At 49.5% G+C, this 26,199-nt stretch overlaps 11 protein-coding genes across 11 annotated transcripts; 4 read left to right on the top strand and 7 right to left on the bottom strand.

The window, feature by feature from the left end:
• Positions 1–411: 411 nt before the first annotated feature.
• Positions 412–1,552, top strand: LY89DRAFT_283120 (class I glutamine amidotransferase-like protein). The gene is made up of 2 exons (XM_018206473.1): positions 412–572; positions 638–1,552. Exon 2 carries the CDS (start codon positions 758–760, stop codon positions 1,448–1,450), a length of 693 nt encoding a protein of 230 aa, XP_018063651.1. The 5' UTR covers positions 412–572; positions 638–757; the 3' UTR covers positions 1,451–1,552.
• On the bottom strand, positions 1,511–2,646 carry LY89DRAFT_283071 (uncharacterized protein). The gene is made up of 2 exons (XM_018206472.1): positions 2,486–2,646; positions 1,511–2,434 (listed from the first exon to the last, which is right to left on the bottom strand). The coding sequence occupies exon 2, from the start codon at positions 2,282–2,284 to the stop codon at positions 1,571–1,573; it is 714 nt and encodes a 237-aa protein (XP_018063650.1). The 5' UTR covers positions 2,285–2,434; positions 2,486–2,646; the 3' UTR covers positions 1,511–1,570.
• A 673-nt stretch (positions 2,647–3,319) lies between these two features.
• Positions 3,320–3,986, bottom strand: LY89DRAFT_283069 (uncharacterized protein). Its single transcript, XM_018206471.1, has one exon. The coding sequence runs from the start codon at positions 3,794–3,796 to the stop codon at positions 3,392–3,394; it is 405 nt and encodes a 134-aa protein (XP_018063649.1). The 5' UTR covers positions 3,797–3,986; the 3' UTR covers positions 3,320–3,391.
• A 1,834-nt stretch (positions 3,987–5,820) lies between these two features.
• LY89DRAFT_741018 (uncharacterized protein) lies at positions 5,821–8,066 on the top strand (the record flags this gene model as incomplete). Its single annotated transcript, XM_018220659.1, has 3 exons — positions 5,821–5,880; positions 5,929–6,132; positions 6,180–8,066. The coding sequence occupies 3 exons, from the start codon at positions 5,821–5,823 to the stop codon at positions 8,064–8,066; spliced, it is 2,151 nt and encodes a 716-aa protein (XP_018063648.1).
• A 1,070-nt stretch (positions 8,067–9,136) lies between these two features.
• On the bottom strand, positions 9,137–9,958 carry LY89DRAFT_283039 (DUF427-domain-containing protein). Its single transcript, XM_018206470.1, has one exon. The coding sequence runs from the start codon at positions 9,877–9,879 to the stop codon at positions 9,352–9,354; it is 528 nt and encodes a 175-aa protein (XP_018063647.1). The 5' UTR covers positions 9,880–9,958; the 3' UTR covers positions 9,137–9,351.
• Positions 9,959–10,115: 157 nt separating this feature from the next.
• LY89DRAFT_690340 (uncharacterized protein) lies at positions 10,116–11,171 on the top strand. Its single transcript, XM_018216077.1, has 4 exons — positions 10,116–10,201; positions 10,269–10,346; positions 10,411–10,626; positions 10,701–11,171. Exons 1-4 carry the CDS (start codon positions 10,166–10,168, stop codon positions 10,971–10,973), a joined length of 603 nt encoding a protein of 200 aa, XP_018063646.1. The 5' UTR covers positions 10,116–10,165; the 3' UTR covers positions 10,974–11,171.
• A 352-nt stretch (positions 11,172–11,523) lies between these two features.
• Positions 11,524–14,750, bottom strand: LY89DRAFT_283032 (uncharacterized protein). Its single transcript, XM_018206469.1, has 4 exons — positions 14,704–14,750; positions 12,453–14,421; positions 11,839–12,394; positions 11,524–11,785 (listed from the first exon to the last, which is right to left on the bottom strand). The coding sequence occupies exons 2-3, from the start codon at positions 14,361–14,363 to the stop codon at positions 11,972–11,974; spliced, it is 2,334 nt and encodes a 777-aa protein (XP_018063645.1). The 5' UTR covers positions 14,364–14,421; positions 14,704–14,750; the 3' UTR covers positions 11,524–11,785; positions 11,839–11,971.
• On the bottom strand, positions 14,465–15,339 carry LY89DRAFT_598037 (uncharacterized protein; the record flags this gene model as incomplete). The annotated part of the gene is made up of 3 exons (XM_018210011.1): positions 14,465–14,849; positions 14,907–15,090; positions 15,153–15,339. Coding segments are annotated over 3 exons (756 nt in total), but the record flags the coding sequence as incomplete, so codon positions are not given.
• Positions 15,340–17,796: 2,457 nt separating this feature from the next.
• On the bottom strand, positions 17,797–19,665 carry LY89DRAFT_741014 (uncharacterized protein; the record flags this gene model as incomplete). The annotated part of the gene is made up of 3 exons (XM_018220658.1): positions 17,797–17,898; positions 17,953–19,116; positions 19,171–19,665. 3 exons carry the CDS (start codon positions 19,663–19,665, stop codon positions 17,797–17,799), a joined length of 1,761 nt encoding a protein of 586 aa, XP_018063643.1.
• Positions 19,666–22,825: 3,160 nt separating this feature from the next.
• On the bottom strand, positions 22,826–23,437 carry LY89DRAFT_598276 (uncharacterized protein; the record flags this gene model as incomplete). The annotated part of the gene is made up of 1 exon (XM_018210031.1): positions 22,826–23,437. A coding segment is annotated over one exon (612 nt), but the record flags the coding sequence as incomplete, so codon positions are not given.
• A 253-nt stretch (positions 23,438–23,690) lies between these two features.
• LY89DRAFT_690338 (uncharacterized protein) lies at positions 23,691–25,944 on the top strand. Its single transcript, XM_018216076.1, has 3 exons — positions 23,691–24,298; positions 24,353–24,784; positions 24,835–25,944. The coding sequence occupies exons 1-3, from the start codon at positions 24,185–24,187 to the stop codon at positions 25,663–25,665; spliced, it is 1,377 nt and encodes a 458-aa protein (XP_018063641.1). The 5' UTR covers positions 23,691–24,184; the 3' UTR covers positions 25,666–25,944.
• The last annotated feature ends 255 nt before the right edge of the window (positions 25,945–26,199 follow it).

The following is a 26,199-nucleotide window of genomic DNA, read 5'->3' as shown; positions in this document are numbered from 1 at the left end:
ATTCATAGACAATACATACCTGAAGATGTTATATCTGTTGCCATTGCTCACATTCTTCTATTAAATCCCAATTCCAATCATGCGGCTTCATCTCCTAGGCGATTGAGCGAGCCTTCCTGTTTGTCCTTCCATATTGTCTGAATAGCTTCTCGAGCTTGAAAGTCGCTTCAATATCTGCTTTCCTGTCCGACAATGTTATCCAAATATGGAGAACATCACTTCCACACCACTGAGTGAACGACGAGGATTGATAGCGAGCGTGGCTTCAATCCAAGAAGTATGGCAATGCCATGGAAACCCATCCACGACGCGCTCCCGAAAGGATGTATTTTTCTAACCCCACACCTTCCCCGCCACTTGGTGCACACCACGGCGTTTCCTCCCTTCCTAAAATTACCCCGCATACCGACATCCTCGACTTCCTCTACATCCATATCCGAGACAACCTCAACTTCTCAGAGGACGGTACATCCGAGAAACTATATATTGAGCCGCCGTGTGACAATTATTCCATTCTCAGCCTCTAGCCCCATAGTTTGAGTCATAACATTCACTTTTGAGAAGTCCAGAAGGTAAGAGAGAGCCAAAAGCTCCAAGAGTATATATTGACGAATTCCTGATTACTATCTCTTATTTCGACTCATAATCACCGATTCCACATGAACACCACCCCCTCTTAAGTGCTACGATACCATCCACAGCTATCATCTGCGTAATCCTCCTTCATCATCCCCATCCTCCTAATCCTCAACTCAAAATGACAACCCCCCGCCCCCTCAAAGTCCTCTACCACCTTCACCCCAACCTCGACACCCTCGACCTCTGCGGCCCCCTCGAACTCCTCTCACACGCCCACTTCCCCTCCACCTCCTCCCCCCAAAAAGCCTTCCTCCCCACCCTAACCGCCGTCTCGGACCTCATCACCACAGACCAAGGCCTGAAGATCCACCCCGACATCCCCATCTCCACCGCCTACACCACCCTCTCCTCCTACGACATCCTGATCATCCCCGGCGGCGGCTCCCCCGGCGTATTAGAAGGAAAAACCGAGCCGTTAGAACTGATCAAAGCCTTCTTCTCGTTGCCGAAGAAAGAGAGGAAGGACGATGATCCGTTGAAGGGAGAGAGGATCTTGATGAGCGTGTGTACCGGTTCGTTGTTCTTGGCGGCGGCGGGAGTGTTGGATGGATTGGCGGGGACGACGCATCCGTATTATTATGGGAAGTTTAGGGAGATTCTGAATGGGAGGGGGAAGGTGCTGGAGGAGCGGTTTGTGGTTAATGGGACGGGGGAGGAGGGCGGGGTGAGGGTTGTTACGTGTGGAGGCGTGAGTTGTGGGATGGATGGGAGTTTGTGGTTGATTGAGCGGGTGGTGGGGAGGGAGGCGAAGGAGAAGGTTATGGAGATTGTGCAGTATAATGGGAGGGATGGGGAGGGGGTTATTGTTTGAGTTTAGGTCGTGAGTTGGAGGTTAGGTTGGGAGATCAAGGAGGGACGGAAAATGGTTCTATTTTAGGAAAGTTGTAGGGAAACAGAAATCTCAACTCTGAATGATGAGGAGAGGGTCCAATTACTCAACTCTCTTCACAAACCAAGCATGAATATACTTCTCCCCTCCCGCAGTCTTAACGTGCATCTCCTTCTCACCCACCTTCACAAACCCCGCCTTCTCATACGTCCTCGCTCCCTCCGGACTAGCAACCAAATGGCACCCCTCCACCCTCTCTCCATCTCCTTCCGCATTCCGCCTCCTAACATCCTCCTCCACCCTCTCCATCCCCCACCTCACAAGCCTGGTCCCCAATCCCCGCCTCTGCCACTCCTCATCCGTAACCAGCCCCTGCAACTCCCACCACCGCCCCGCATACCCCTTCCCCAGATACACCTCATTCAACCTCCGATCCTCCACCATCAACTTGAACACCACATCCTTCCTCACCTTATCATCCCTCTTCTCGATCTTCTCCTTCAAATCCCTTTCCCACTCCTCATCACTCCTGACATCTTTCTCGGGCGCCACAAACACGACGTACGACACCATTTTCTCGGGCTGAGATGCTAAAACGAGTTTTGCGCCAAAGGAACCCGGTTTCGCGAACCGGGACACGATGTGGGGGGTGCGGTCGGTGATGAATTGGGAGAGGGAGGGCAGCGTGGTGATGGTTGATTGGTGGAGTGGGGAGGTGGTGTAGACTTGGTAGTCGAGACGGAGAATTTCGGCGGCGTCTTGGGGGAAGGTGAGGGGGAGGAGGGTGAATTCTTCTTCTGGGGAGGTGGTGGCCATTTTGAGGCTCTCAATTGGGAGGTGTGAAGAGGAGATGAAGATAATCAGATGTTGTCTTTGGTGTTGGTGGAAGGAAAGGATGGATGAGAAGAGTGATATATATATATATATATAATTGGTATGCGGGGCTTGAAATCAAATTGTAGATGCCTGGTTATCAATTAAGTTGCTGCCTTCTTTGGGTGAGAGATTGATAACGACCATGCGTAAGAAGAAGAGTTGTGGATACCAATTCCTGTCAAGCGACTAGGAGACGACACTTGTGTCAAAATATGGCTGCCTGATTTTGATGCCTTCCTGGATTTATATGAGAAGATAACGAAGTGAGAATTGGATGAAGAAGGTCGATACAATTTAATAGAAATTCGAAGAGAAGATCAGAAAGTGACATCTTGATCATTGATATGACCTCGTAAGTCGTAGCGCCAGGAGTGGTAGGGAATTTTGGAAGCGATCCTCTGGAACAGAGAGAAATAGAATATAGCAAAAGTCAGTGAACAACGAGTACATAGTATAGGGACTTGACATCCAGAAATATACCCAACATATCTTCCCCCGAACAAAAGAGAAGCAGAATCTCCAACAACCTTTCGGGCACGTTCAAGGTCGATCACGTGAACCACCCCCTGCCAATCCGAATTCCCATCTTCTCTCTCTTCCCTTTCCCATAGGCATGAAACACAGACACCTCGTATTCTCCCCTCCCCTCCCGCCAAGCTCTCCAACACCCATCACCAACAACACAGCCTCAACCATCCTCCCCTTCAACCCCACACAATCTCCCTCAAACCTCACTCAATGCATGAACAAACCCTCCGAACAAAGCAACCAAGCAAGCATGACGACGATCCGATTTTCCCAAGGAAGACACGAGTTCCTCACAGCCCCTTCATGCTACAGTATGGCTCTTGTGTTCATCACAACTTTCCGTTTCGTTATGCGTTTCCTTGTGCTGCCAGCATAATCCCAAACGATTTTTTATGTTCATCAGATAAAGTACTGTACTGTACCTAGGTATGTATGTACACGCCAAGAGAATTACTTGCACAGCCCCCCAAAAGCCCTCCCTTCTCCCCTTTCCCGCGCATGCATCACTCACTGGTCGTTTCACAACTCGATCTCCCCGCAGCCACCACATGGGCTTTCTTTCTGATGGTGGTGGTGGTGAGCGGTTCGTTCGTTGGTTCGTTTCATGTGGGTGGTACGGTATTTGAACTTTTTTTTTACGAGGAGATCTAGAGCCAGGAAACGTGCCTTTTTCGGCAGCTTTGTTACAACATGGCACAACATGGGAGACAGACAACAGAACGCAACGCAACGCAACGCAACAGCGGCATTTCTATACGTGGATACGAGACGGTACGGGAAGGAGCAGAACAGATTAGAACTCGCCTCCAACGCACCGCGGGAAGCGCAAGCGAAGCAGCAGCGTTCGATTCTGCCTGTTGTTGTTGGTAACTGCGGTGGAAAGATGGAGAGACCTCGGAGTTTAACTTTTGCTTCCATTTCCATCTAGTTCGCAGCACAGACAGGAACAGTTCCTCGATCCCCGGTCGGTTCCTGCATCCGTATCTGCACGTTGGTGGATTCGACCGACGACTATGACGGATTTAGGTCAGGAAACCCGCTGAACAGTCTTTATGCGTGAGGAGACTCTACTCGACCCATGAAGGCGATCGGTGGATGACGTGGAGAAAGCTCGCCGGTTGTGGGCAGAGGAAATGAGAGTTCATTTGGAGATCTTTCTTCTTTGGTACAGCGATGGATGAGTTGGGTGTGATGCGATGGGTCTCGGGTGAAGTTGCTGGTTGCTTGGACTGGTTTGGTTCTGGTTCTCTGCTCATTCATCCATCCATCCATCCATCGAGGTCGCTTGGAGGTTGAGCCGAGCCATGCCATGCCATGTCCGTGACACTCCAACGAGCGCTCTCCGAGGTTGCGTTCCGGTTTCCGAGAGACAGAATGAGGTTTTGACCTCTTTCTTTGTCTGCGAGCCGAGAGTGGAGAGAGACATAATTTCTATTAACCTTCAGTCGATTCTCCACGTGCTCCGATTCATCTCGAACTCGGGAACAGCAAATATGTCTGTCAGAGAAACGGACATCCTAAACGAATGGATGGTTCTTTTTTCATGACGCCCGTTTCGTTGTGTTTGTCACAGAAATCGAGGGTTGGATCTGATTCGGTGACACTTTGAAACGTCGAAAGTCCACCAATGGACCGCCAAGGAGGCAGGCGCCTGCCATCGCCAGCCAGCCGTTTCCCAGCGTCTGAAAAGGAGGGAGGGATGGGATCTCGGCTCGCTTCCAGCGATTCTGCAGCCGCGGGCCCCTGGGAGGGGGAGACCGACGACTTCTAAAAACAACATCTTTAATTTTCCTTGCCATGCGCCTGCCTGACGCTGAAGGACAGATGCGTTGGCCTAAATGCGGACATCTGGTCATCAGATCATCGACCGTTGTTTCGAGGATAAACGCCGACTGCATCTGGTACGACTTCACATGGCACTGAGAGGGATGTTGGATGGGAATCATGGGATGGCTAACTCATCCTGCTCCAACGGCCTCGAATGGACGGCGGTCTAAGAACCCCAAGAGCCCAGGACGTACTGTATTCGTCTAGCAGGTCCCGGGTGCACATCGTGCTCAGACTGAGGCCATCCAAAGTAGAAGATTCTCCGTCCCCAAGACTCCCGACGATGTCGCATCAAGCAACCGCCGACCCCAAATGGATCTTGGTTTCGAAGCTCTGACCATGAATCGGGAGACAAATCGGACAATTTGCAGGCATGAAGGACTGGGGTCGATGGCGACTCCTGGACCTTAATTCAGGTTCTATAGGGGCGCTCAGCGGGCGTACCTGCATTAGTCGGCGGGAGCTCTTGGCGCAGGTTTCTTCATGTTTCACCTGTGGTGACACTCGAGCCTCCTCAACCACCCGCTAGACTTCCCCTGGTCAAGGAGGGTCTGGACAGCCTAACCCCATCCAACGCACCATCCAACTCCACCCACCGCTTTGCCGACCGTTCGTGCCCCTTCTCGTCTTCTCTTCTTTGTCAACGCGCGCGCAAAGGCAAGGATCCCAGAGGACGAGACCCTCGAACCTTTCTCCCTATTCCCCATCGGGATCTCCACCATCCTGGCTCGCATGGAAGGGGTGTCTCTCACTGGCCCGACATGGGATGACGGGAGAGGAGGCTGTGAAGAAAGGCCGTGACCTCCGAGAACCAACGACTGCCAAAGATATAATGTATCCTGAGAATCCGCCTATTGTGCCTTTTTTCTCCTCTCCTCTCTATCCTGCCCAGGTCTTCCTTTCCTCTATCTACTTAATTGCATTGATCTCTTGAGTTGCAAAGTCATTCGCTTCTTTGCTTCTCTATCTCCTTTTTCCTGTTTTTCATACCATCATCTCAAACAATACTGCATACAGACACACGTTCGCTATCTCATATCGATATCACAAACAACAACCACATTATTTTCTCACAGCAAGACTTTCGTTGATCTACAGTCAGTTACTGTTCTACGTTCAAAATGAGGACCACACTTTCAACCATCGCCGCTTTGGCAACCACTGTTCAATATGCATCTGCTGTAAGTGTCTAGGTCATGAGTGAGATACTCATATGCTGATCATGTCAGGGATTTTCCGATGCCTCTGCTTTCTCTTGCCCATCCAACACAAACAACGAGTGTAACAGCCAGCAATCTTCTGGTTTCGACTGGAGCTCTCTCGGTCTTGGTTCTTTCTCTAGCTATGGAGACTTCAGCTTCGAGGGATGGACTTGTGCCAGCTCCTTCGGCGGCAGCTCCAAGCGTGATGTCTTGACTGGTCGATCCTTCCAGGTATGATGACCGTATGTTAGTATAAGAACATGTCTGACGATCAACAGGACAAATGCATCACTGGATCTGCTTCCACTGATGTCTCTAGCTGCCCCAGCTTCGGCTGTGGTTCATCTTCCGACGTCTCTGCTTTCTCCGTCACTGAATTCCAGGTCTCTGTTGAATTCGACTGTGAACTTGAGTTCCATTACAGCATGCCTGGTGGAACCACTTGCAAGCAGAAGTCTTCCTGCAGCACTGGGGGTACCACAATTTCCAACACACAATGTGGTGGAGCCAAGAACGTTACCGTCGTCTACCCAAGCCAATCTTCTGGAAGCGGAGCGGGCAAATCAAGCTGCAGCATTGGTGTCCACTCCATTGGTTTCGACTGCTCAACTGCTTCGAGCACTGTCTACCACTCCACCACGACTAAGGCTTCAGTGACCAAGGAGACCACCAAGGCAACTACTCCTGCTTCGTCATTTGCTACCACGACATCAGTGTCTTACTCAATGACCGTCCCAGCCTCAAGTACTTCAGAGAGCATTGCTTCAACCAGCTCTACTCTGGCTATTGAGTCTACCACAAGCTCTGTGGTCGAGTCTACCAGCTCGGTCGTCGAATCCACATCAAGCACCCTCGTCGAGTCCAGCTCCGTTGAGACCACCGTAGCCGTTTCCACGCCATCCACTACCGCTTTCACAACATCGACAGTTTTCACAACCTTTGTGTCAACTATCATTTCATGCGCTGAGACTGTCACAAACTGCCCAGCTCGCTCGACTGTGTTGACCACCGTTTCCGTCGCCGTTTCTACAACTATCTGCCCAGTCACTGAGACTGAGACTTCAAGTCTCGCAGTCTCCTCTTCTGTCGAGTCTGTTTCAACTACATCCAGTGCCGTTGGAGTTGCATCAACATCATCATCCGTTGTTGAATCCAGCTCAGTATCATCTAGCGTCGAGACTACTTCCGCTGTTGTTTCTAGCGCAGCTGTTTCGTCCACAGTCATCAGCACTACTCCATCTGAGTCCGAGGTTATCACTACCGTTGTCGTTGAGACAAGCACCACTATCTGCCCTGTCACTCTGACCCACGTTACCAGTGGAAGCACCTCCCTGGAGACCTCAGTATCCACATCCACAATCGAAATCACCACCACCAAGACCGTCTGCACCAAGTGCGAAGCAGGAAGCACCACCTCGGCCCAAGGCGTTGTCTCCACCCCATCCGCATCAGCAACCACCTCCTCCAGCGGCGCCGTAAGCACCGCCCCTTGCCCAGACGTCCTCCCCTCCTGCCTAAACACCTGGCTCTTCTCCGAGGGCTGCACCTCCAACACCGACTCGGACTGCTACTGCCCCTCGTCCACCTTCGTCTCCAACATCTTCGCCTGCCTTTCCGCCTACGGCGCCTCCGACGACGAGATCGCCAGCGCCCAGACCTACTTCCAAGGTATCTGCGCTGCCCACGTCTCCAGCAACCCGGCTATCATCACCGCTGCTTCTACCTCCCTATCCACTACCGCAGCTGGCACCGTGACAGCAGCTATCCCCGTCACCACGGTCCAAGTGTACACCACCCTCGTGGTCCCTTGCACAGAAACTACCGGCATCTCAGCTGGATCCGTCATTCCCTCTTCCAGCTCCACAACAGTGATCAGCACAGCAGTCACCGTCCCTCAAGTCATCTTCACAACCGTCACCGGCTCGAGCACCGCATCCGCGGCCCTCGTCGCCGGGACAGCGCCCGCTACCGTCGCAGCCGGCACGACGCTTGCTGTCCCCGCTAGCTCGACCTTCATCGTCGCTGCGTCAGGGACGTCTGCTAGCAACGGCACCATCCAAGCTTCTGCTACGCCGTCGCAGCAAGTCACCTCTGGTGCTGGGCGAAGCACCGTTGCGTTCGGCAGTGTTGTCGTTGGGATGCTGGTTGCTGTTCTGGCTTTGTAGGAAAGCTAGGGGGAAGAGAGTGTGGGGAGGTATATGTACATGCATTAATAGGGCGTTTTGAAAACATTTACATTCGATACCATGGTAGTGACGAATTGGGGGGAAAAGAAAAATTTTGGTCCTGGTTTGGGACTTTACGGCAGTCTGCCATGTGATATATATGAAGAAGAGAAAAAGTGGCAAGAGGTCATGGTAATGGGTGGTCGGTGTGTAATATAGGTATAGCTAGCTGTCTCTATCGTTGAATAGAAGACTTGTTTGAATAAACTCTCTGGTATCTTGGTGATGTCTAAACTTCCACCCTCGCTCTCGGCTCCAAATCGATAATATGACCGCGAGTTCGTGGAATAACCAATTCCATGGAAACTTTCTTATTCGATAGAATCGGATAGAATCCATAGATTCTAAATCCACGAATTCGGGCCAAGTTTTATTTTTCTTCGATTTTTTTTAATATTTTTAATACTTTCAATATTTTTAATACTTTCAATATTTTTAATACTTTCAATATTTTTAATACTTTCAATATTTTTAAAAATAATTTGTAGATTTAAAATCTATGGATTTCATTTAATTTTATGGAATAGAATGAAAATCTATGGAATTAAGAGAAATTCTATGGATACGACCATTCTATGGATTCGCGGTCACAGATACATCCAGACATCACCTCACAAAACACAACACAAAGCAAAGCAAAGCAAATCGAAGGATTCGGTCGACCACCCTCACTTCAAACTGCATCCAACTCATTAATCCTACGAATTGTTTCTCCAAAATCTACTCGCCTCCCTTAACCACTAAACTCCCAACCTACCTGCTCTCATTATCAACCAGCAACCTTTCTCGCACTTGAGTTTGAATCTAGGAGAGGAAGATGAGCTGATTTGGAGGATGCCATGCTCTCATCGAGCAACTTGAGTTGAGCCCTTCATTATTTTCGAGGTAATAGAAGCGTACAGAGCTGCATAGTTTTTGCTGTCAGGTTGGTCCTCTTCTTTAATAACTTTAATTGGCGGTTTGAGATGTCATGGTCGCTTAGAAGGAGGGTACGTTGATCCTCGAATTTACTTCGAGGGTCTTGTGAGGCCGAGCATGAGGAATTAAGGACGAAGTTTCATTTGTCCCATACTAGGAGATACATGTTCGAAACGCGGAGGGCAATAAATCATAAGCTAAATGATACAATTTTCTTTTAGAAAAAAGGCAAGAATCCACCGAATGAAGATGTTCCCTCACAGCAATATACACACATACCCAAATAATACAAATCCATCTTCCCAATTCACAACCACCTCGTAGCCCCCTCGCCCTTAATCAACCCCTCCAACTCCCCCGTCGTCCACCCCCCATAAAAATCCCCCGGCTGCGGCCTCACCAACTCCCCATCAACAAAACAATCCCACGGCCCCGCATAAAAACTCACATACCCCTTCAACGCCCCATACCTCTCATTCGGGGTTTCATAACTCCATATCCGATCCCTGACTTCCTCTCCATTGTCTGATTTTATCGAGTAATACGTCGCCCAGCCTTTCCACTCGCAGTAGGTGGATTTAGAGGTCTGGGTTAACGGGAGAGAGATGCAGGTTGGTGGGAGGTAATATGCTGTGGGGAGTTTGTTAGTGAAGGGAGGAAAGGGGGAGGAGAGAGGGGGCTTGCTGGGAGGATGATAAGTTTCTAGGATCCAGAAAGCATCTTTTGTGTCTGCGATTGTTTGGCCGTGCCATTTGATCTGGAGGTGCCGCGGGGTGCGTTCGATGAGGGGTGGACGGGGGAAGTTCTGGACGTTGAGTTTGGGTTTTGGTGGCATTTTGGGTGTTTGGGGAGTGAATAAGAGAAGAAGACAAATTGTGAGTAGAAAAGTAGAAACTAGGAAATGGACATTGTACATTATTCAAGTGTCGAAATAGAGGGGTACATTTAGAGCATCAAATACTGCCACCATACACCGCCCGCCCTCCCACTAGCGCACGTCACCAACCCTCGCTGCTTCGCCTCGTGCCAGCCAACTCGACCACAAGGCTACCTCATCCTCGACCTTACGCTCCGCATTCAACTCCACCTCTCAATACAACTCCCCGCAAACACCACACAAGATGTCGGGCCTCGAAAAAGCGCTCTTCAACCTCAAGGTCTTTCCTTCCCCACCCATCCTTATCTCCCGCGGGGTCTACCTACCTACTAACACCTCGTCCACAGTTCACAGCCAAGCAACTCAACCGCCAAGCCGCAAAAGCCAGCAAAGACGAGAAGACGGAGAAAGATAAACTGAAGAAGGTACCTACCTGCCCCTCTTCCCCATTACCCCTCTAACTCAGACGCTCGCTGACGCTCGACCCAGGCAATCCAACAAGGCCACAACGACATCGCGAAAATCTACGCCCAGAACGCGATCCGGAAACAGAATGAACGGCTGAATCTGTTGAGACTAGGCAGTAGGATCGATGCCGTGGCATCAAGAGTGCAGACGGCTGTCACGATGCGCCAGGTGACGGGGAGCATGATGAATGTGGTCAAGGGAATGGATCAAGCGATGAAGGCTATGGATCTTGAGAAGGTATCCTCTCTTCCCCCTCCCCTCTTCCCCTAATAGCATCTCTCCACTATCACAGAGACTAATAAAAGCAAAAGATCTCCGCAGTAATGGACCGCTTCGAAACGCAATTCGAAGACCTGGACGTCGCAACCGGCTACTACGAGAACGCGACCACGTCGGCGACGGCGGTCGGCACGCCGCAGGAGGATGTCGATCGGCTGATGAACCAGGTTGCGGATGAGGCGGGCGTGGAGCTGCATCAGGAGATGGAGGGCGCGAAGGCGGTTAGTGCGGCGCCGGTGAAGAGTGGGCCGACGGAGGTGGAGGAGGATGGGTTGGGGGAGCGGTTGAGGGCTTTGAGGTCGTAGGTGTGGTGTGAGGAGGAATGGGATGGGTTGGGTCGGGGGGATAGAGGAGTTGTGTTTATATTTTTCCACACAAGGCGTTGGGTTTGCTTTGGGGATGGGAGAATAGCGAATGGATTAACATTTTCATATCATCTTACGTTGGTTGCAAGTGCCGATAAACGCCGAGTAGTGCTGGTGAGAACGGGATGATTGTGATTGTGCTTGTTGCCAGCGTCCTGCTTTCTCTCTTCCTCCATCTTTGACTCCTTGTGACCGAGTCCAGAACACCTCACTACAATAACTAACTGCTAGAGAAAGATGTTAGTAGCACATTCATCTCTTCCTCGCAATCAAATCAGCATCTCCCAGCCAAGCAAGTCTACTCTACGTGAGTGGCATGAGAAGAGACTCACCATGCAATACTATAAGGAGAGCTCAACGATGGGGACTATGAGGGTTAAGGTTTACGTACAGTAGTGTGATGGAATGAATGAATTCTTTAGCCGGAAAGGCTAGGTGCTTCGAAGGATGGCGAAAATTGCAATGGGTGTCTCCAATCTGAACACTTCGCGTTGTGCTAACGAACGAAAGACCCGGCGCTACATATAACAGTGGGAAGCGTGAGTCTGGTGGGTTGGAGTGTGGGGAGTTCTATGAAGTGCTTGTTTCTAGGCAACGTGGGTTGAAGGCATTAGGTTCTAGCTAGCGCTTGAGCTTTGCAGAGATGACGAACTATGGGAGGAAGAGGATTTTAATTGGTGGTGAGAGGGGAGAGGTTCGTGTTTGAGTGATACTCTGCGTTTGAGATAGATCACGGGAAGGCATCAAGTCTCCTACCAGCAAGTGAACATCATATTTCACACTGCAGCCAGATAACATCACTCACGTCCCGAGAAGCAAACAAGTATACCGTTGAAGAAGATCAATTACCCTGGATCATATAATCTCAACAGATCTTCAACTCAACGTCCCACTACCCATCACCATATATATTCATACACCCATCACCCTACTCCCCTTTAAACAACAACAACAGGCGTCAACTCCCTCATCTCCACCAACCACTCCGGAGTTGGCGTTAACCTCCCTTCCCCCTCCTCCGAATAAGTACTTAACGACCCCGTCCCCGTCCCCCGACAACCCTGTCCATCAAACATAGAAAGGAGCCCCATAACAGCGACTCCCATTCTAGCCCTCGACACCAAGAACCTTGGTAGCTGAGCCGTAAGCACAGCGCAGAGCGTAAGTTTAACCATAGCGACGACCGGGTCGCTGCCGACCCATTGCGAAGCAGCGTGTCTGGGGAGATCGAGGTTATTGAACGAGAGGGCGGCGAGGAAAATTGATGAGCAGGCGAAGATTGAGGTTGAGAGGAGGGAGGAGAGAGCGAGGGGGATGAGGAGGTATTGCAAGGAGGGCGATAGTGCGTTGTTTGAAGAAGCCTGATGGATATTCGTTAGTATGACGTGAAGGGTAGGGGGGAAAGGGGGGACGGCATACGATATAAGAAGCGAATAGAGTTGCGAGAAGTGGGAGGAGCAGTTGATGCGCAGCCAAGGATTGTGTCTGATGCCCGGTAGTGGTTGTTGCGGGAAGCCCAAGTGGTGCGTCGGGACTGGTTTGCATGGCCAGTCCGGTGGCTTGGGGATTCGCAGTAGACTGTACCAGAGATGTCGGAGCTGCGGTGCCTGGCGAGAGGAGAGTGCTAGAGGGGGGAGCATTTTCCGTGCGGCGAACTTGGAGGTCACGATTTTGGGGGGACGACGAAGCTTGAGCCAGATCGTCGACTCGTGAGAGTGTGGATGCCGCACTGTTGATAGTATCCAGAGCTGGAGCACTATTTGCTTGGGCGTGACTCCTGTGTCGGTGGACTTGTACATCAAAGTCCAAATCTTCATCGAAGAATGGCAACGATGTCGAGACCTGGTCTCCCCCGCGTTGGCTCTGTGACAGTGGTTGCTGTTCAGACACGGTCGAAGCCAGTGGCCCATCAGATGCCAAGTCGTTAGCAATAAGCACAGCGCCACCAGACAGTGAACGATATCCAGCACGGCCTTCATCATTCGAAACAGTGCTAGCAACAGCAGCCTGGACGTTTGCACGACTCGCACTAGCAGTGCTGTCGTCCATTGGACTAGGACTGTCACTCATCATCTGCCATTGACTTGTACTTTCCACCCACATCTGTACACCTGACTCTGGCGAAGGCGATCTGCTAGCCGAAGCAAAGAGGTGGACATTACGGCCAGAAGTGAGCATTAGGTCATCGGTCGACGAAGCTGTTCCAGTGTTGTGAGCCTGGACGCTGTTGATTGTCGCACATAGTGAGCGAACAATACGCCTAGCCTGGATCTGGCATTCCCGAAGGTAGTCGGCACGGATCTCAGGGTCCGGTTTGTTGTATCTGTGTCGCTGGGCGGAATCCGACAGCACTTCGCTTGACGGTGCAGATATGACCTGGAGTCGCGAGGACAAGGACGGTAGTTCTTGGAGTACCGTGCTTGGTAAGTGGGCATCGCTATCTGACTGTACCTGGTGGAGTATGGATTGGAGTCGTTCAAGATCGCGGCGAAGGCTTGTTGCTTCAACTGGTGCTGAGCTGATGCTCATTAGAGCGTCACAGGCGGCTTGACAAGATTCTGCAAAGGCAGCAATCGATATAACGGGCGATGATGGCAATGTCCTGAGGCTGGCTTGCGGTACAGCGTTTCGTTGGGTGAAGAGTCGGCCTTGTCGGCTGCTTGATGAGACCAGCGAATTGCCATCGCCTCCTGGGTGTGGAATATCTGATGGATCTACTTCGATGCCAGATCCGGAGCCTCGTTGGTTCGCAAGTGGTAGCGTAGCTTCTGCACTATCATCGTCAACAGCACGTCTCTTCCTAGTGCGGATTTGACTGTTGCTCTGTGATTCTGACGAGGCAGGTGTGCTGGCGTCTTGAGAAGCTGGGCTTGCATTCATGCTTGCCTCAAGAATGCTCCAATCCGATGCTGATGTTAATGGACTGGCGTCAGTAGTAGCATTCTGGAATGGCTGTGGTTGTCTTAGAGACCCATCTGGGAAGTAGCCTTGTGCTAGCGACTCTGTCGTTGTTGGCGAAACATCTGGTACATCATATAACCAGCTAGTTTGGAAGCTCGAATCCAGTCTTCCAGAGTCTCGGGCTGGGCTTGATTCGTGTGGTCGTGTGTGCACTGGCATTTCTTCGCCGCCAAATGCACTTGCCCATTGATCCAGGCCATACTGATCCGCCATGAGCGGGGTATGGCCAAGGTTGTTGTCGAATTGGAAGTTAGACAATTGTGAATCGACTGAGAAGTCGAATGACGAGTTTTGTGGGAATGGGTTCAGATCATTGATATCAAAGTTGAATTGGCCCAAGTCTTGAGTCTCAAGACCCGCAAGAGACATATCAGTATTCCAGGTGTCTTCAGGGAACAGAACGAAGTCGTCTATTGCATTCGATGGGCTGAATGAAGGCGTACTACCTGATGCATAAGATGTCTGAGGTGTTAAGGACGGCATTGTACTCGGGGGACTCGGCTTCGGGTGAGATGACGAGGAAGAAGAGGATTTGGTAGTAGAGGTAGATGTGCGTGACATATCTTCGGATCTTCGATGTGATGGATCGCACTGCAGACTCGATTAGCGAAGTACCTTTGTAGCGAGAAAAGGGGTAAACATACGCGAATCTTCTTGCGCTTGCAGTCTGGGCACGCCTTCATGATTCTCATCAAATGTGCATGCTCGCGCTGCTCCTTTGTCTTTGTTCCCCGACCAGCGGAGCTAGTAACATCGATGCCGTCCTTGGTCATGATGGAGAAACCAGGCAATCTGGTCTCCTCCTTCTTGGTCTCTTTGCGGGGCTTCTTCGTAACTCGTCCGCGAGTGTTGGTTCTAGGAAAAATAGTTAGTTGAGGAAGATTGTACCAGCTTTGTGGGGAAACGACTTACGGAGGAGTCATGCTGAAGGAGCCATATCCAGAATCACCAAAGTTGGCAGAAGAGCCAGGGCTTGTGGTAAAGACTGGAGAGAATCCAGAGGATTGGGAAGCTGGGCTCTGCTCATTGGTAGACCATTGAGAGAGGACATTGTACGTGCGGGTGAGGGCACCGGTATTGAGGTCGACGGTTGCATCTGTTCATACATTAGTCGGCTCCCCAATGTCCTCGAAACTCGGGGAGATTGTGAAAACGTACTATTGTAGAAGTCAATTGTAATCTCGGACAATTTGTTCGACTTAGATGCTGAACCAGTAACGTAGAGATCAATCAAGTCCTCAAGTTCCTTGGAGCCCAGGGCAGGCTGGAATTGTAGAGGAGCACCCAGGAAAGGCTGGGTGATTGTGAAAGAGGTGAAATGATTAGTGGATGCCATTGCGCTGACTTTCGCGATAGCTTATCGTTGGTGGAGTGTGTTTAGTAATGTGCAGAGGGTAGGTCGCACTTTGAAAATATTGCCGTGTGACTCTTGACCGTTGTTGCGATTCCAAACCAGCAACAATGAACGATGATGAGTTCGGGGAAGGTATAAAGATTGCTTACGAAGTAAGAAAGAACTCGATGGTCTCTGGGGAAAAGTCCAGTATAAGAAAGTGGCCTTGGTGGTGTCCCGTCTCATGCGAGGCAGAAAGTGCCAGGCTTCCCAGAACTCTCGCCGGACCAGAAGAGGAAACGGCGAAGAAGCAAGAGGACCCTCTTTTACGGTGAAGTGTGTCTCATTATTGGATGCTGTGACAAGGCGGTGCCATCTGTGCAGCGGCGAGACTGTAGAGGCTTAGCTCGATCATCAGTGACTCCCCACAAGCCCATCTGCCCTCGAACCCGCTACGGATTGACCAATGCCCGTCCCCAATTCACACATCCTGACGAGCTGTGACTGTTCCCTCAAAGACATGAAGGGCCTCCATTACCAGAGGCAGAGCAAAGGTTATATGCATTTCATAAAAAATGGGGGACTTTCTGGGGAGGAGTGGATAAAACCCTGTGGCTTGATCCGCTTCATTTTAGTGTACCGTACTCCGAATTTCTGACTCATTCAGAATTTGGGCTCGGGTCATCTCTGTGACCATGTGCGATTTCGAGGTAACCTTGCATCTCTCTTCTGCATAGGCATCTGCATGAACGGCAAACGTTCATAGGGTTGCTGCATCTTGACAATCTCTCACTTCATATTTATTGTGCTCGAAGATTGTTCTCTGTGGTCACGACAATTGGCTTAAGTCCGATATTGCGCTAAAACACTAAGTCCCGCCAGGCGTTTTGAAATTCTGCTTTGAAGGCCTACCGTAGCTTTAGAAGCCACGACCTTTAGATAGTAAAGAGCTTCTGGAGGCTGTTTGATATCATCATTTGTTTGTATCAATAGTTGATTAAAGTTTGTTCAAAGGTTGCGTGCTAAACTAGGTAGTATATCACTTACTCTTAGTCACTTAGTAAGCGCGGGCTCTGAGTGAATGCTCACGCTTTTCACTTTGCATCCTGACTACCTACTTATAGAAACTAATATAATCTGAGACAAAGGTCCTTAGTAGTCTAAAGAACCAACTGTATTAAACATAATTTCTCTAGAATTCTTAGAGGACGAAATAAGGTTTGTCGCCTTAAACCTCAGGCACTTAGCACCACCCCTTCAGATTGCAGAGATCTAATTGATACACTACCAACAAATTTGATGCATCTTAAAAAGAAAGAAACAATATAAATAGTATATGTGACAAAGCCCCATACTTTTTAAGTTAATCAAAGCCATGTTGACGGATATTAGAATTGAGCGTTCACTAAGTGAATAACTCCAGCGCACACCCTGATCCTCTATAACTTTCCTACTCATGTAGCCCCGAAAGAAATTATCGATACATACCTCTTTTCCAACTCTCATCGACCCTCATATCCTGGGAGATTTACGTACACAAAGGGTCAGGTATTGTACGAGTAAGAATCATGCACACTGCAGCACCGCTCGCAGAACCCCACCAACGACAGTTTAGCATCGCATTCACAATCGCACATTCATATACCAATTTTCAAAGCTGGGTTTAGAGAGTCAGCAGATTCTTACCTTTTTATAGTCAAAGTATTGATATCACACTATTTACACAGAATTATTCTGCGTTCATCCGCTCCTGCCATTCTCGGGGAGAAAACACTTTAAATCAACATCGATGAATCGTCAAGTGCTCTAAAGCCAGACCAACTCCGGCAAAGATCACGCGTGATAAACCCACATTCAATTCATCTTCAGGTCCTTCAGTGTGGACATAGTTTATCGAGACCAATGGACCCGACGGAAAAGACCAAGTTCGATATTATTGGCAAATCCTCTGTCAAGTACCATTTAAAGGCGAACCATGAGGTGGAAGCGAAGAGGTGGTATAAAGTCCTCACTTCGTTCCGACCATTCACTCCGCCACATCACAGATTTTGAGCACCAACATTTCAAGTATAAATTCACTCGAGACGAAATTTGAATGTCTGTCAAGAATTAATTCATCTACTTCCATCACAATCATCACCGACCCCCAAATATCCCAACCACACACCCGCAAAAAGCACGCACACTTGGTATAAAACGCCCGTGTCCTAACCGCAACGATCCCCAAAGGACTGTTTCTTGGGAGAGTGCAGGTAATGATACACGCGTCTATGCCCTGAACCAAAAATCTATAGCGATGCTCCCACCCACCAAACGCCAGAGATATTACTATGCTAATCATTTTACGACGGGAAGGAAATTCGTGGGCCATCATTCGTTGTAACAAAAGTTGGGTATAGACATGATTCGTAAATCATGAATCGTTCGTTGATGGCATTGAGACGAGAGAAAGACGTATGAATGATGCTCTCATGACCAATCACCGACATGGACATAAGTGAGGGGGTTTGATTGTCTAAAGTAGGTAGGTACTTTGGAATGGGCAATGGCCTCGAACGGAAATTGAGTTCTCTAATATAAAAGTCAGAAACTTTGACCAGACATTTGAGGTAGAAATGAACTTACAGATTGAGAACGCTGACCAGCAAGATGCTTGGCCGAAAAACTTGTCGCGAAAGAAGCTACGATACCAAAAAACCCAACCAGAGGAAGATGGGAGTTCATAGCAATGGTAGCGGGAAGAAAGACTGTTCGTGCCTTTGGAAGGATCCAATCATGTGTCAGCCCAATTGTCGCAAAGACTACGAGGCACAGGCCGAGGGCGAGATACAGTTGACGTTGACACTTTTGTTCCACTTTGGCAGACAAGACGAGAGGAGTAGTGTGGGTATCTAGAGACAGATACCGTGTACCTCCGAACATATTTGCCGGCGATTGACCACCGCCATTGTCGGAATCCTGCGATGCATTGTAATCGTATGGGCTTCCGCCATATGCGTTATTGTTATTGAATGTGAAGTTTCCCGGTGCGTTGAAATCAGTGTAGTTTCCATTCACATCAGAATCCCATTGTGAGTTGGGGCTAGAAAATGAATACGACCAAGGAGGTTGGAAAGCATCATAACCTTGGACTGGCTGGCCGTCAGGAGCATGGCGTTGAAATGATGGGACTTTGATATAATGCCCATAAATCCAAGGTTCAATGCTATTGTGCGTCCCACAATTGTAACATGGTCCAGTGGGATTCTCATTCATAACCAGACAATTACTTGTTGAGCAGATATACCGAACTGCTGGATCAATTCGAGTGAATGCGAAATGAAAAAATTCAAAATGGATTTGAAGCATCTCGGCGTCGTCGAAATACTCTTGGCAAAGTCCACCAAGATGCTGACAGTAGAACAACCCGTTGCGATATACCCCAATTGCAACCATTTGTCCATTCTGATAAGATGAGTAGGGACTAGGGTCAAGGACATGCAAGTTCGGTGCCACAAAATTAATCGTAGCTGGCGCAGGTATTCTTGCGCGTTGCTCCTCATCGGCAGGCGACTGGATATCCAATGTGGTATCAAATTTACCAAGGTCCTCTAGCAGATCTGCACCAATACCGACAAGGGCGTCGGATTGCGAAGCATTGGATGCGTTCTCTTGCTTTGGCGCGGTAAAAGTTGTAGTCCCTTGGGATGTATCCGAGCCAGAGGAGCTAGTCTTACGCGGCGCTCGCTGCCCTTCGGAGGCTTGCCATAATTCTTCGAGGCTCTTGATGTCGTGATGCTCTAATGGACACTGGAGAACATATCAGAAACGTAGTCGAGCAAGAAGGTGTAGCACAAAGCTTACCGGAACTCTGCGACTGCGACAGACCCAACATGAACCAAGCCACCGTACTAACGCAGCTTTTGCTCGCTTTGTGGGATTGAGTTTGCTCCTCCTCCGTTGTTTAATCTTCTTGCCGTCGAAGGACATCAATTCGTCGGGTCTGCCACGCGAAGTAGGGCTTTCATTATCGTCGAACGAGACTACCGAGGACAGGTCTGTGACTGCATCGTAGGCACTGGTCGATATCGAAAGAGCTCGGTGGTGTCTCGATGAGCCGACAGATGTCGTTGAACGTGGAGGTGCAGGCGCTGGGATGTTGAGATGAAAACCGTGGTGGTTGCTGGTCGCAGATTGTGGTTGTTGGCTTAAAGTCTTTTCCAACTTATATTGCTTGTAAAGCTGCAACGCTTTGGCTTGCTTCTCGAATGGGATAGGAAGAGGATAGGTGGGATACTGTTGGGAGGGTGGTGAGGTAGGAGTTGGTTGCTGAGCGGTGGACGGCGATGGCTGGGCCATTGTTCTGATTGTCAACGACTGAGCTTGCCTCAAAAATCTGCTGGATGTCGTGAGTAGTTAAGTAATGGAGGTCGTGGTGGTTATGGTACTCGGTCTCGAGGGGACTCAAGGCTGAGGGGTTGAATGTTTGCTTGCGACGTGGAATGGAGCGAGTGACTTTGGTGTAGCAGCGCAAGCAAATTTGCTGTAGGTGGCGGGCCCTCCTCTCTTATAGTTGCGTTGTCAATCGGGAATAGAGATCTCACTTAGCCCTTTTAAGTGGCGCCTCAAGCCCTGTTATTTATTTGACGTCGGTCAGGCTCCCTGCAAGGCAGTTTTGGGGCAGTGATGCTTGAGGGCGAGTGGGCAAGTGCCAAAATCAAGCGACCCAACACCATCTCGAGCTCTCGGTGACAGAAAAAGGACGACACGTACAGCCAAAGTCGGCCAGTCGTGATGAGCAATCAGTTTACATGATAGACGTGAAAGAACGATGTGAATCGCTGTCGATTCTGGATAGAATTGCTCGCGATGCGTACGCAGGTTGAGGATTGAGATGAAAACTCTGACGAGGCAGTGAAATCAGCTGGGGGAAATGCAGCGCGAATGTGGATGAGAAGCGAAAGCCGATGGAACCGCTGTGGCTGAGCATCGCGATGATAACGGCCAAGACCGAACGAGGCAGAGCGAGCGACAGCAAACCAGCAAACCAGCAAATAGGAAATTGCTGTGAAAGCGGAAAAGATGTCGGCGAAGCTCGCGACCGCAAAACGGAAAGTCGGACGGAGTTTGATTGTCCCTCAATCTTCGGACATTCACAGAATCACAATGTTCGTGCGAGAGAGCTTCTGTAATTTCGCATTTGGTCGTCCTGAATATCAACGCCCGCCGCCCTTCTGCCCAGTTCCGGCAGCGTGCAGTCAGCCTCATGGTTTTCGCACGTCTGATGACTCACTAGAGGCCTCCTGAAACGAAGAAATTCAGTCAAGAGTCTGGCCAAAAGATCCCGTCTCAGCTGGACTTTGGAGATTATGATATTGTTTGGCAGACTCTTAGTGTTTTTGACAGAAGCCAATCTCCAGATAATGCCTGGTGACGTCAAGGAAGGGAGTGGGCACGAGCTGTCTAACAAAAATAAAATTTCCCAAAGTCCGACGAAAAGACCAGCAATGATGGTACCTAGGTCATTAGGTGTAGCCAGTGGCAGCATTGGCGCAGTGGGCTACTCGCGCACTCGCGCCCTCTGCGCCATGATTCTCTCACAAGTCCTAGTGTCAAACAAATCGAAAGCTTCTCGACTCCATGGCCCGCCATCTGATACTTCTTTCGCTGCTACACGGTCTGCTCCAGCAGTCACTACGTCACTCCGGCCATTAATGGTTTCGGTTCGGCTCGATAATCGTGGCGGAGGTGGAGCCATGATATTCGGCGTAGCATTGTTCAGAGTATCGATCGTGTTGGCTGCTAGAATCTGGACAGATTTACCACGAGTTGCAGGATTAACCAATATTCTTCTCGGTGGGGGATTAGTCTGAACTAGTGGAGGTACTGGAGAAATTGTGGCTCTTGGCGCAGCCTCAATTGCATTATCGTGAAGCTCAGGCTCGCTAACCGCTGAATTCCCTGGAGGCTGGAGCAGTTCTGAGAAAGTCTTCAGGGGCAATTCTCGTGATGTTGTTTCCTGGTTCTCAGGTAAAGGGCGTATTATCGCAACCATTTGCTCAACCTCAACCTCAGGCGGACGTGGCGGCACGCCAGTCAACTCGTGCTGTTGGCTAGCTGAGGACTTAATCAATGCACGAAAATGTTCCGTGGCAGCTTGAATATCACCAATGACATGTTGTGCAAGTGGTCTAGGTTTTCGTGAACTTTGTTCTGGCTGTTCAGGTCCAGGCCTATCGATTCCTATCTGAATTGGCTGGGATATTGCAAGGACCGCTTCTAGGGGATTTGAATGGACCAGATGATCGTCAACATTAGATGTAGCTGAGGGTGACTGCGCCATAGCAATTCCAACGACCTCTGGAACAGGATTGGCAGAGATGACCGATCGGGACTGTGGAGCCTGCAGAAGAAGTTCTGCTAGCATGCTCCCTGGACGAGTTGGGGGCGAGAGCGTATCAGAGGTCGAGGTAGATTGCTCTTGACTGTGCTGTTCCTCGTGAGTCAACTGTAGTGATCCTTTGCTTGCCTGCTTTTCAGAGCGTTCATTATAGTCAATGTCAGATTTCGAAGAAGCCTTGGCTTGCTTTGCAGCTAGTTTACTTCTTCGAGAGAGAAGTTGGTCGGTTGTTTGATGACCAATACCACTTTCGACGGGCGAGGCAGATAAATCGTCTTCGTCGTCTAGGTCCATAACCATAGGACGTCGCTCGCCTCTTAGTCTTGCTTGCAATCTCTCTTCCTGCTTCTGGCAAAAGGCGTTCAACTCCATTGTTGCTTGAGAAAGCACAACCTCGTTGGAAGGCTTTGATAGATGTTGTATTGGCGTTGATTTCGTACGCCGTTGTCCAGAAGAATCAGCTGAGGCATTTGCTCGCGAGCTTGGACGATTCATAAGCATCATCATCTTCGGACCTGATCTAGCCTTAATACGTAAAGGCGATGTTGGCTTGTCGGGCCTTGGTTCGACTGCTGAAGAATTTTGTGTGACAGGTCTAGGCCGACGGACTTCTTTGTTGGGCATTGGAGTCTTGTTGTTCCTAACCGGCGTCGAAGAAGAGCTCAACAAGGGAGAAGTGCCGGGCTTATGAGATCTGGAGACTTCCTTGGGTTTCGTGGCTTTCTTTGCCGTTGGTCTTTTGGGAGAGACTATCTCAGCAAAGCTATCGTCGTCGTGGGAGGATGCATCGGGCGATTCTTGGTTGTTCGGTACAATGGGTCGTGATGCAGATAACTTGCTAGGTCGAATTTGCACAAAGCTGTCTGGCCGTGACAATGTCAAGGCAGCTCCAGTAAGGTTGCTAGCATATCCACTCTTGGCTGGAGGAGATCGTCGAGGCTTCTTTTGCTGCTTCGATGGCTTCGTTGCGACAGTTACTTCATTTGTTCGAAGATTTACACCTTGATCAGAATCATCACTTCCATCTAGTGTAAGATCAATGGCCTCTGATCGCGCGGGTGTAGAGGTAGTGAGTCTCACTGGCTCATATCGTATAGGTCCCGTGCTTGGTGGTCTTGACGATGTAAGATTCAGTGTTGCTCCCATCAAGTTTTGAGCATAGCCATTTCTGCTTGATGTGGGCTCATTCGGTTTCCGTCTCTTAGCCGGCCGTTCTTGTTCATCCTTCTCTTGCCCACCAGCAAGTCCTTGTCTTTCTTCGAATGGAGACGTGGCAGGCAATAACGCTCTTCCGTAATGACCATTCGGGGTCACTAGAGTATTCAGTGCTTTTGAGCGCAAAACGTTCGGTGTTGGAGTTCCCTGGCTCCTGAACAACGACACCGCAGGTGAGGTCACTTTTGCAGCGGCTCTCTCTTCCCTTTCCTTGACACGTTTGTCCACTAACTCGGTGAGATCTTGATCTCGTTTCCCAACACATTCGCCGACTTCGACTAGAGTTCCTGAGCGCTCTAATTCGAGTTCCTCTCCCTCAGCAAACTCCGAGTCCTCGCGCCAATGTGTATCTCCCACGAAGTTCGACCTATCATCGTAGACCATGACGCGCTTGTTGAACGTATGGAACTTGAGACGTCCATCCTGCCATCTCTTCTGCTTTCGCCGCAGGTCTTGTGTGTACAGACATCGAAACTCTAGAACTGGAGCTGTATTTTGCGTTTGGGAAACATCCATCGAAGCTGCAGAGCCAGAAATCGAGGCAGTCATCGCCATGGAGGATGATATCGTGTGTCATTGATCATTGTCTCGGAATTAATGCGTGTGCCGTACCCAATCGATTGACAATTGTTGACTATTGTTGACTTTGTGAACCGTGAATTATTTTGCATCTCGAGCGCGACCGGGACGCGACTTCCTTAACGCGCTCACGTGCCGGGCTTCCCTCCTGTCCCTTGCCAGCGAATGGTTTCCGCAGAGCCAAGACAATCTCCGTCATTTCGACAGAGATCAACTACCACTGCGACTTGGACGAAGCAAGAATGTCCAATTGCTCCAACAAACATCCTTACACCTCCGATCTACGTTCCACAGACTGCATCCCTCAATGTCGCTCATCATTCACCGTATACGGCGTATTTGCCTCACAGGTAAGGTAGAGCAGAAGTAAGTAAGTGTTGGGATTTTAGGCGCAGGCAGCCTTCCAGAACCACCCCGCGCATCCAACTTGTTTCAGGCCGCAAAGCGCAGCCAACCTCGCAACTATCGACCTCTGAGCGTGACGTTCTCTGTCCCTAAACTAATAATAAGAGGCGAGGCTGTGCCAATTTGACATCCTGAACTTTCTTCTGTCATTTCTCTCTCCTGTCATCTTCCTAATTCAACCTCACGCAACATCAGGATTCGCATCTTTGCCAAACAAACTTGGCACTCTCAGTCACTACCACCAGTTCAGCTGAACGAAGCTCAGAAACTTCTGCCACGATGAATTCCATGCACCGCCAATTTGGCAAGCTCATGAAGAAGGGAGCTGGCGATACTGCCAATGTCGCTGTGTTACTCAATGATTACGAAGATGCTGATAAAATGCTCGCAAAGGTTCGTCCCATAGTTTGGAACTCCTGGTCATAGCTTATTGACAGGCGATGCTAGATAATAGAAGCTTCTAAAGCATGGAGAGATGCATGGGTATCAATTCTCAGCATCCAGGTTTCGACGACAACCATATTCGAGGAAATATACCAGCCTATTGTGGGAGCAAGCGACGGCCATGGACACGAACCATACATGACCCCAAGACCCCAATTAGACCGAGCGTCGAAACTGAAGGAGGCATATTCAGAGCTGAAGACTGATCTGTTGGAAGAAGTTGGTATGATGGATGCTCGTGTGATCAAACCTGCGACCGATGCAAAGGAGTATCTGGCACCAATAAAGAAAGTGATCAAGAAGAGGGAGAATAAGAGGCTTGATTGGGAGCGTTACCAAGACAAGGTCAATAATTACCAAAGAAAGTTGAAGCGGTCAGACCGTGAGAATGCAGCATTGGCAAAAGCAGAGGAGGAACTTGGAAGAGCAGCAGAGGTTAGAGATCCAAGCCCCCTGTCTACGTAATGAGCTAACAATCCTCAAAGGATTTCAGAGTTGCAGATGATCGTATTCGAGAGACTCTCCCTCCTGTCATTTCAGCCGCATTCTCCATACTTCCTCACCTCCTTGCCGTCCAAATCATGATTCAGAATACGCTCTTGGCGCAGTACTATACAACACTACACAATTACTGCGAAGATACAGGTTTCCAGTCCCCGCCACCAGCCATGGAAGATGTCATATCTACATGGAATAGGGACTTCATGCCCATAAAACAAGAAGTGGAAAGTATAAATTGTATTGCTCGTGGCAAGGTTGTTCACCAACCCATGACTCTTGGGGATGAACGGAAGAATTCTTCTGTTACTGGCTTAAACGTCCGAAACGGCTTCCGTCGACCATCAGGACAAGCAACAATAGACTCCCAGCCCGTGTCTCCTAATCCTAGGGCTCGCGTTATGCGAATCCCATCGACAAATTCGCTCACGGTCGTCTCACCTCCAGCGCCAGAACCTACACCATCCCCAGAACCTACTCCGACTTATGCCTCACCAGACTACTCAACTCACCTTACACCCGCATCTTCATATTCTGCCCATTCCCCAGCTGGACCGACGGGAGACTATTTTCAACGAGCGGCGGTCCAGAAGAAGAAACCGCCCCCACCTCCTCCCAAACGCATTGGGTCCCAGAACTCAGGTGTCTACGCGGTAGCTCTCTATGCGTTTGAAGGCCAGTCTCAAGGCGACCTCAGCTTTCGCGAAGGCGATCAAATCAAAGTTGTCAAGAAAACAGATTCTACCGATGATTGGTGGGAAGGCGAACTTCGGGGCGTACGAGGAAGCTTTCCTGCAAACTATTGCAAGCTCTCCTAGAGGGCTGGACCTAGGATTAGAGAGTGCTTTAGTGGAGAATGACATTATGGCGTAATGATTTATGATTTGGCGAACGGACGGTACTTTGAATGGATGAGCTGGTACAAAAAGCACGGGCAGGACTGGGAGATTGTCAAAATAGACAGTTTGGATTACCTTCATGGAGGTCGAATTGTAATTCGGACAAACCAATTGAACAAAAGAATGACCTTTGGGACGGATATTTTCTGGACTACCTAGTGCTACCGTAAGAAGTGGACTATAAGTTAATATTGTTCCAAAGTTTGTGAGACAATATAAGGAGGTGAAGTCCCAAGTGTGGAGTAACTTCTGAAATGATGAATTACTATAGCTCCCTTCAATCTCGGACCTTGACAATCTACATTTCCTATTTATATTGTCCTCCCAGCTCTGGAAGAATCTTAATTTAGGTATATTCTAGTCTCTACCGCAGATTAAATCAACGTGAGTTGTCCCACAACCACTAGAGCAATCTTATCTTATATATTCCAGTACCGCACATTCGATTAACTT

The sequence above is a fragment of the Mollisia scopiformis genome, assembly GCF_001500285.1.
Source record: "Mollisia scopiformis unplaced genomic scaffold LY89scaffold_29, whole genome shotgun sequence".
Lineage (NCBI taxonomy): Eukaryota > Fungi > Ascomycota > Leotiomycetes > Helotiales > Mollisiaceae > Mollisia > Mollisia scopiformis.
Note: the sequence above shows the minus strand (reverse complement) of the source record. Positions and strands in the feature narration are given on the sequence as shown.

What these genes read in the sequence shown, in the direction of transcription:
- LY89DRAFT_283120 (XM_018206473.1), top strand. Translation starts at nt 758, where the DNA reads ATGACAACCCCCCGCCCCCTCAAAGTCCTCTACCACCTTCACCCCAAC.
- LY89DRAFT_283071 (XM_018206472.1), bottom strand. Translation starts at nt 2,284, where the DNA reads ATGGCCACCACCTCCCCAGAAGAAGAATTCACCCTCCTCCCCCTCACC.
- LY89DRAFT_283069 (XM_018206471.1), bottom strand. Translation starts at nt 3,796, where the DNA reads ATGGAAATGGAAGCAAAAGTTAAACTCCGAGGTCTCTCCATCTTTCCA.
- LY89DRAFT_283039 (XM_018206470.1), bottom strand. Translation starts at nt 9,879, where the DNA reads ATGCCACCAAAACCCAAACTCAACGTCCAGAACTTCCCCCGTCCACCC.
- LY89DRAFT_690340 (XM_018216077.1), top strand. Translation starts at nt 10,166, where the DNA reads ATGTCGGGCCTCGAAAAAGCGCTCTTCAACCTCAAG. An exon ending in AAGCGCTCTTCAACCTCAAG is followed by an intron (nt 10,202 to 10,268) that starts GTCTTTCCTTCC and finishes CCTCGTCCACAG; the next exon opens with TTCACAGCCAAGCAACTCAA. An exon ending in AGGCTATGGATCTTGAGAAG is followed by an intron (nt 10,627 to 10,700) that starts GTATCCTCTCTT and finishes TAAAAGCAAAAG; the next exon opens with ATCTCCGCAGTAATGGACCG.
- LY89DRAFT_283032 (XM_018206469.1), bottom strand. Translation starts at nt 14,363, where the DNA reads ATGTCTCTTGCGGGTCTTGAGACTCAAGACTTGGGCCAATTCAACTTT. An exon ending in CTCTATTCGCTTCTTATATC is followed by an intron (nt 12,395 to 12,452) that starts GTATGCCGTCCC and finishes AATATCCATCAG; the next exon opens with GCTTCTTCAAACAACGCACT.
- LY89DRAFT_690338 (XM_018216076.1), top strand. Translation starts at nt 24,185, where the DNA reads ATGAATTCCATGCACCGCCAATTTGGCAAGCTCATGAAGAAGGGAGCT. An exon ending in CTGATAAAATGCTCGCAAAG is followed by an intron (nt 24,299 to 24,352) that starts GTTCGTCCCATA and finishes AGGCGATGCTAG; the next exon opens with ATAATAGAAGCTTCTAAAGC. An exon ending in AACTTGGAAGAGCAGCAGAG is followed by an intron (nt 24,785 to 24,834) that starts GTTAGAGATCCA and finishes CAATCCTCAAAG; the next exon opens with GATTTCAGAGTTGCAGATGA.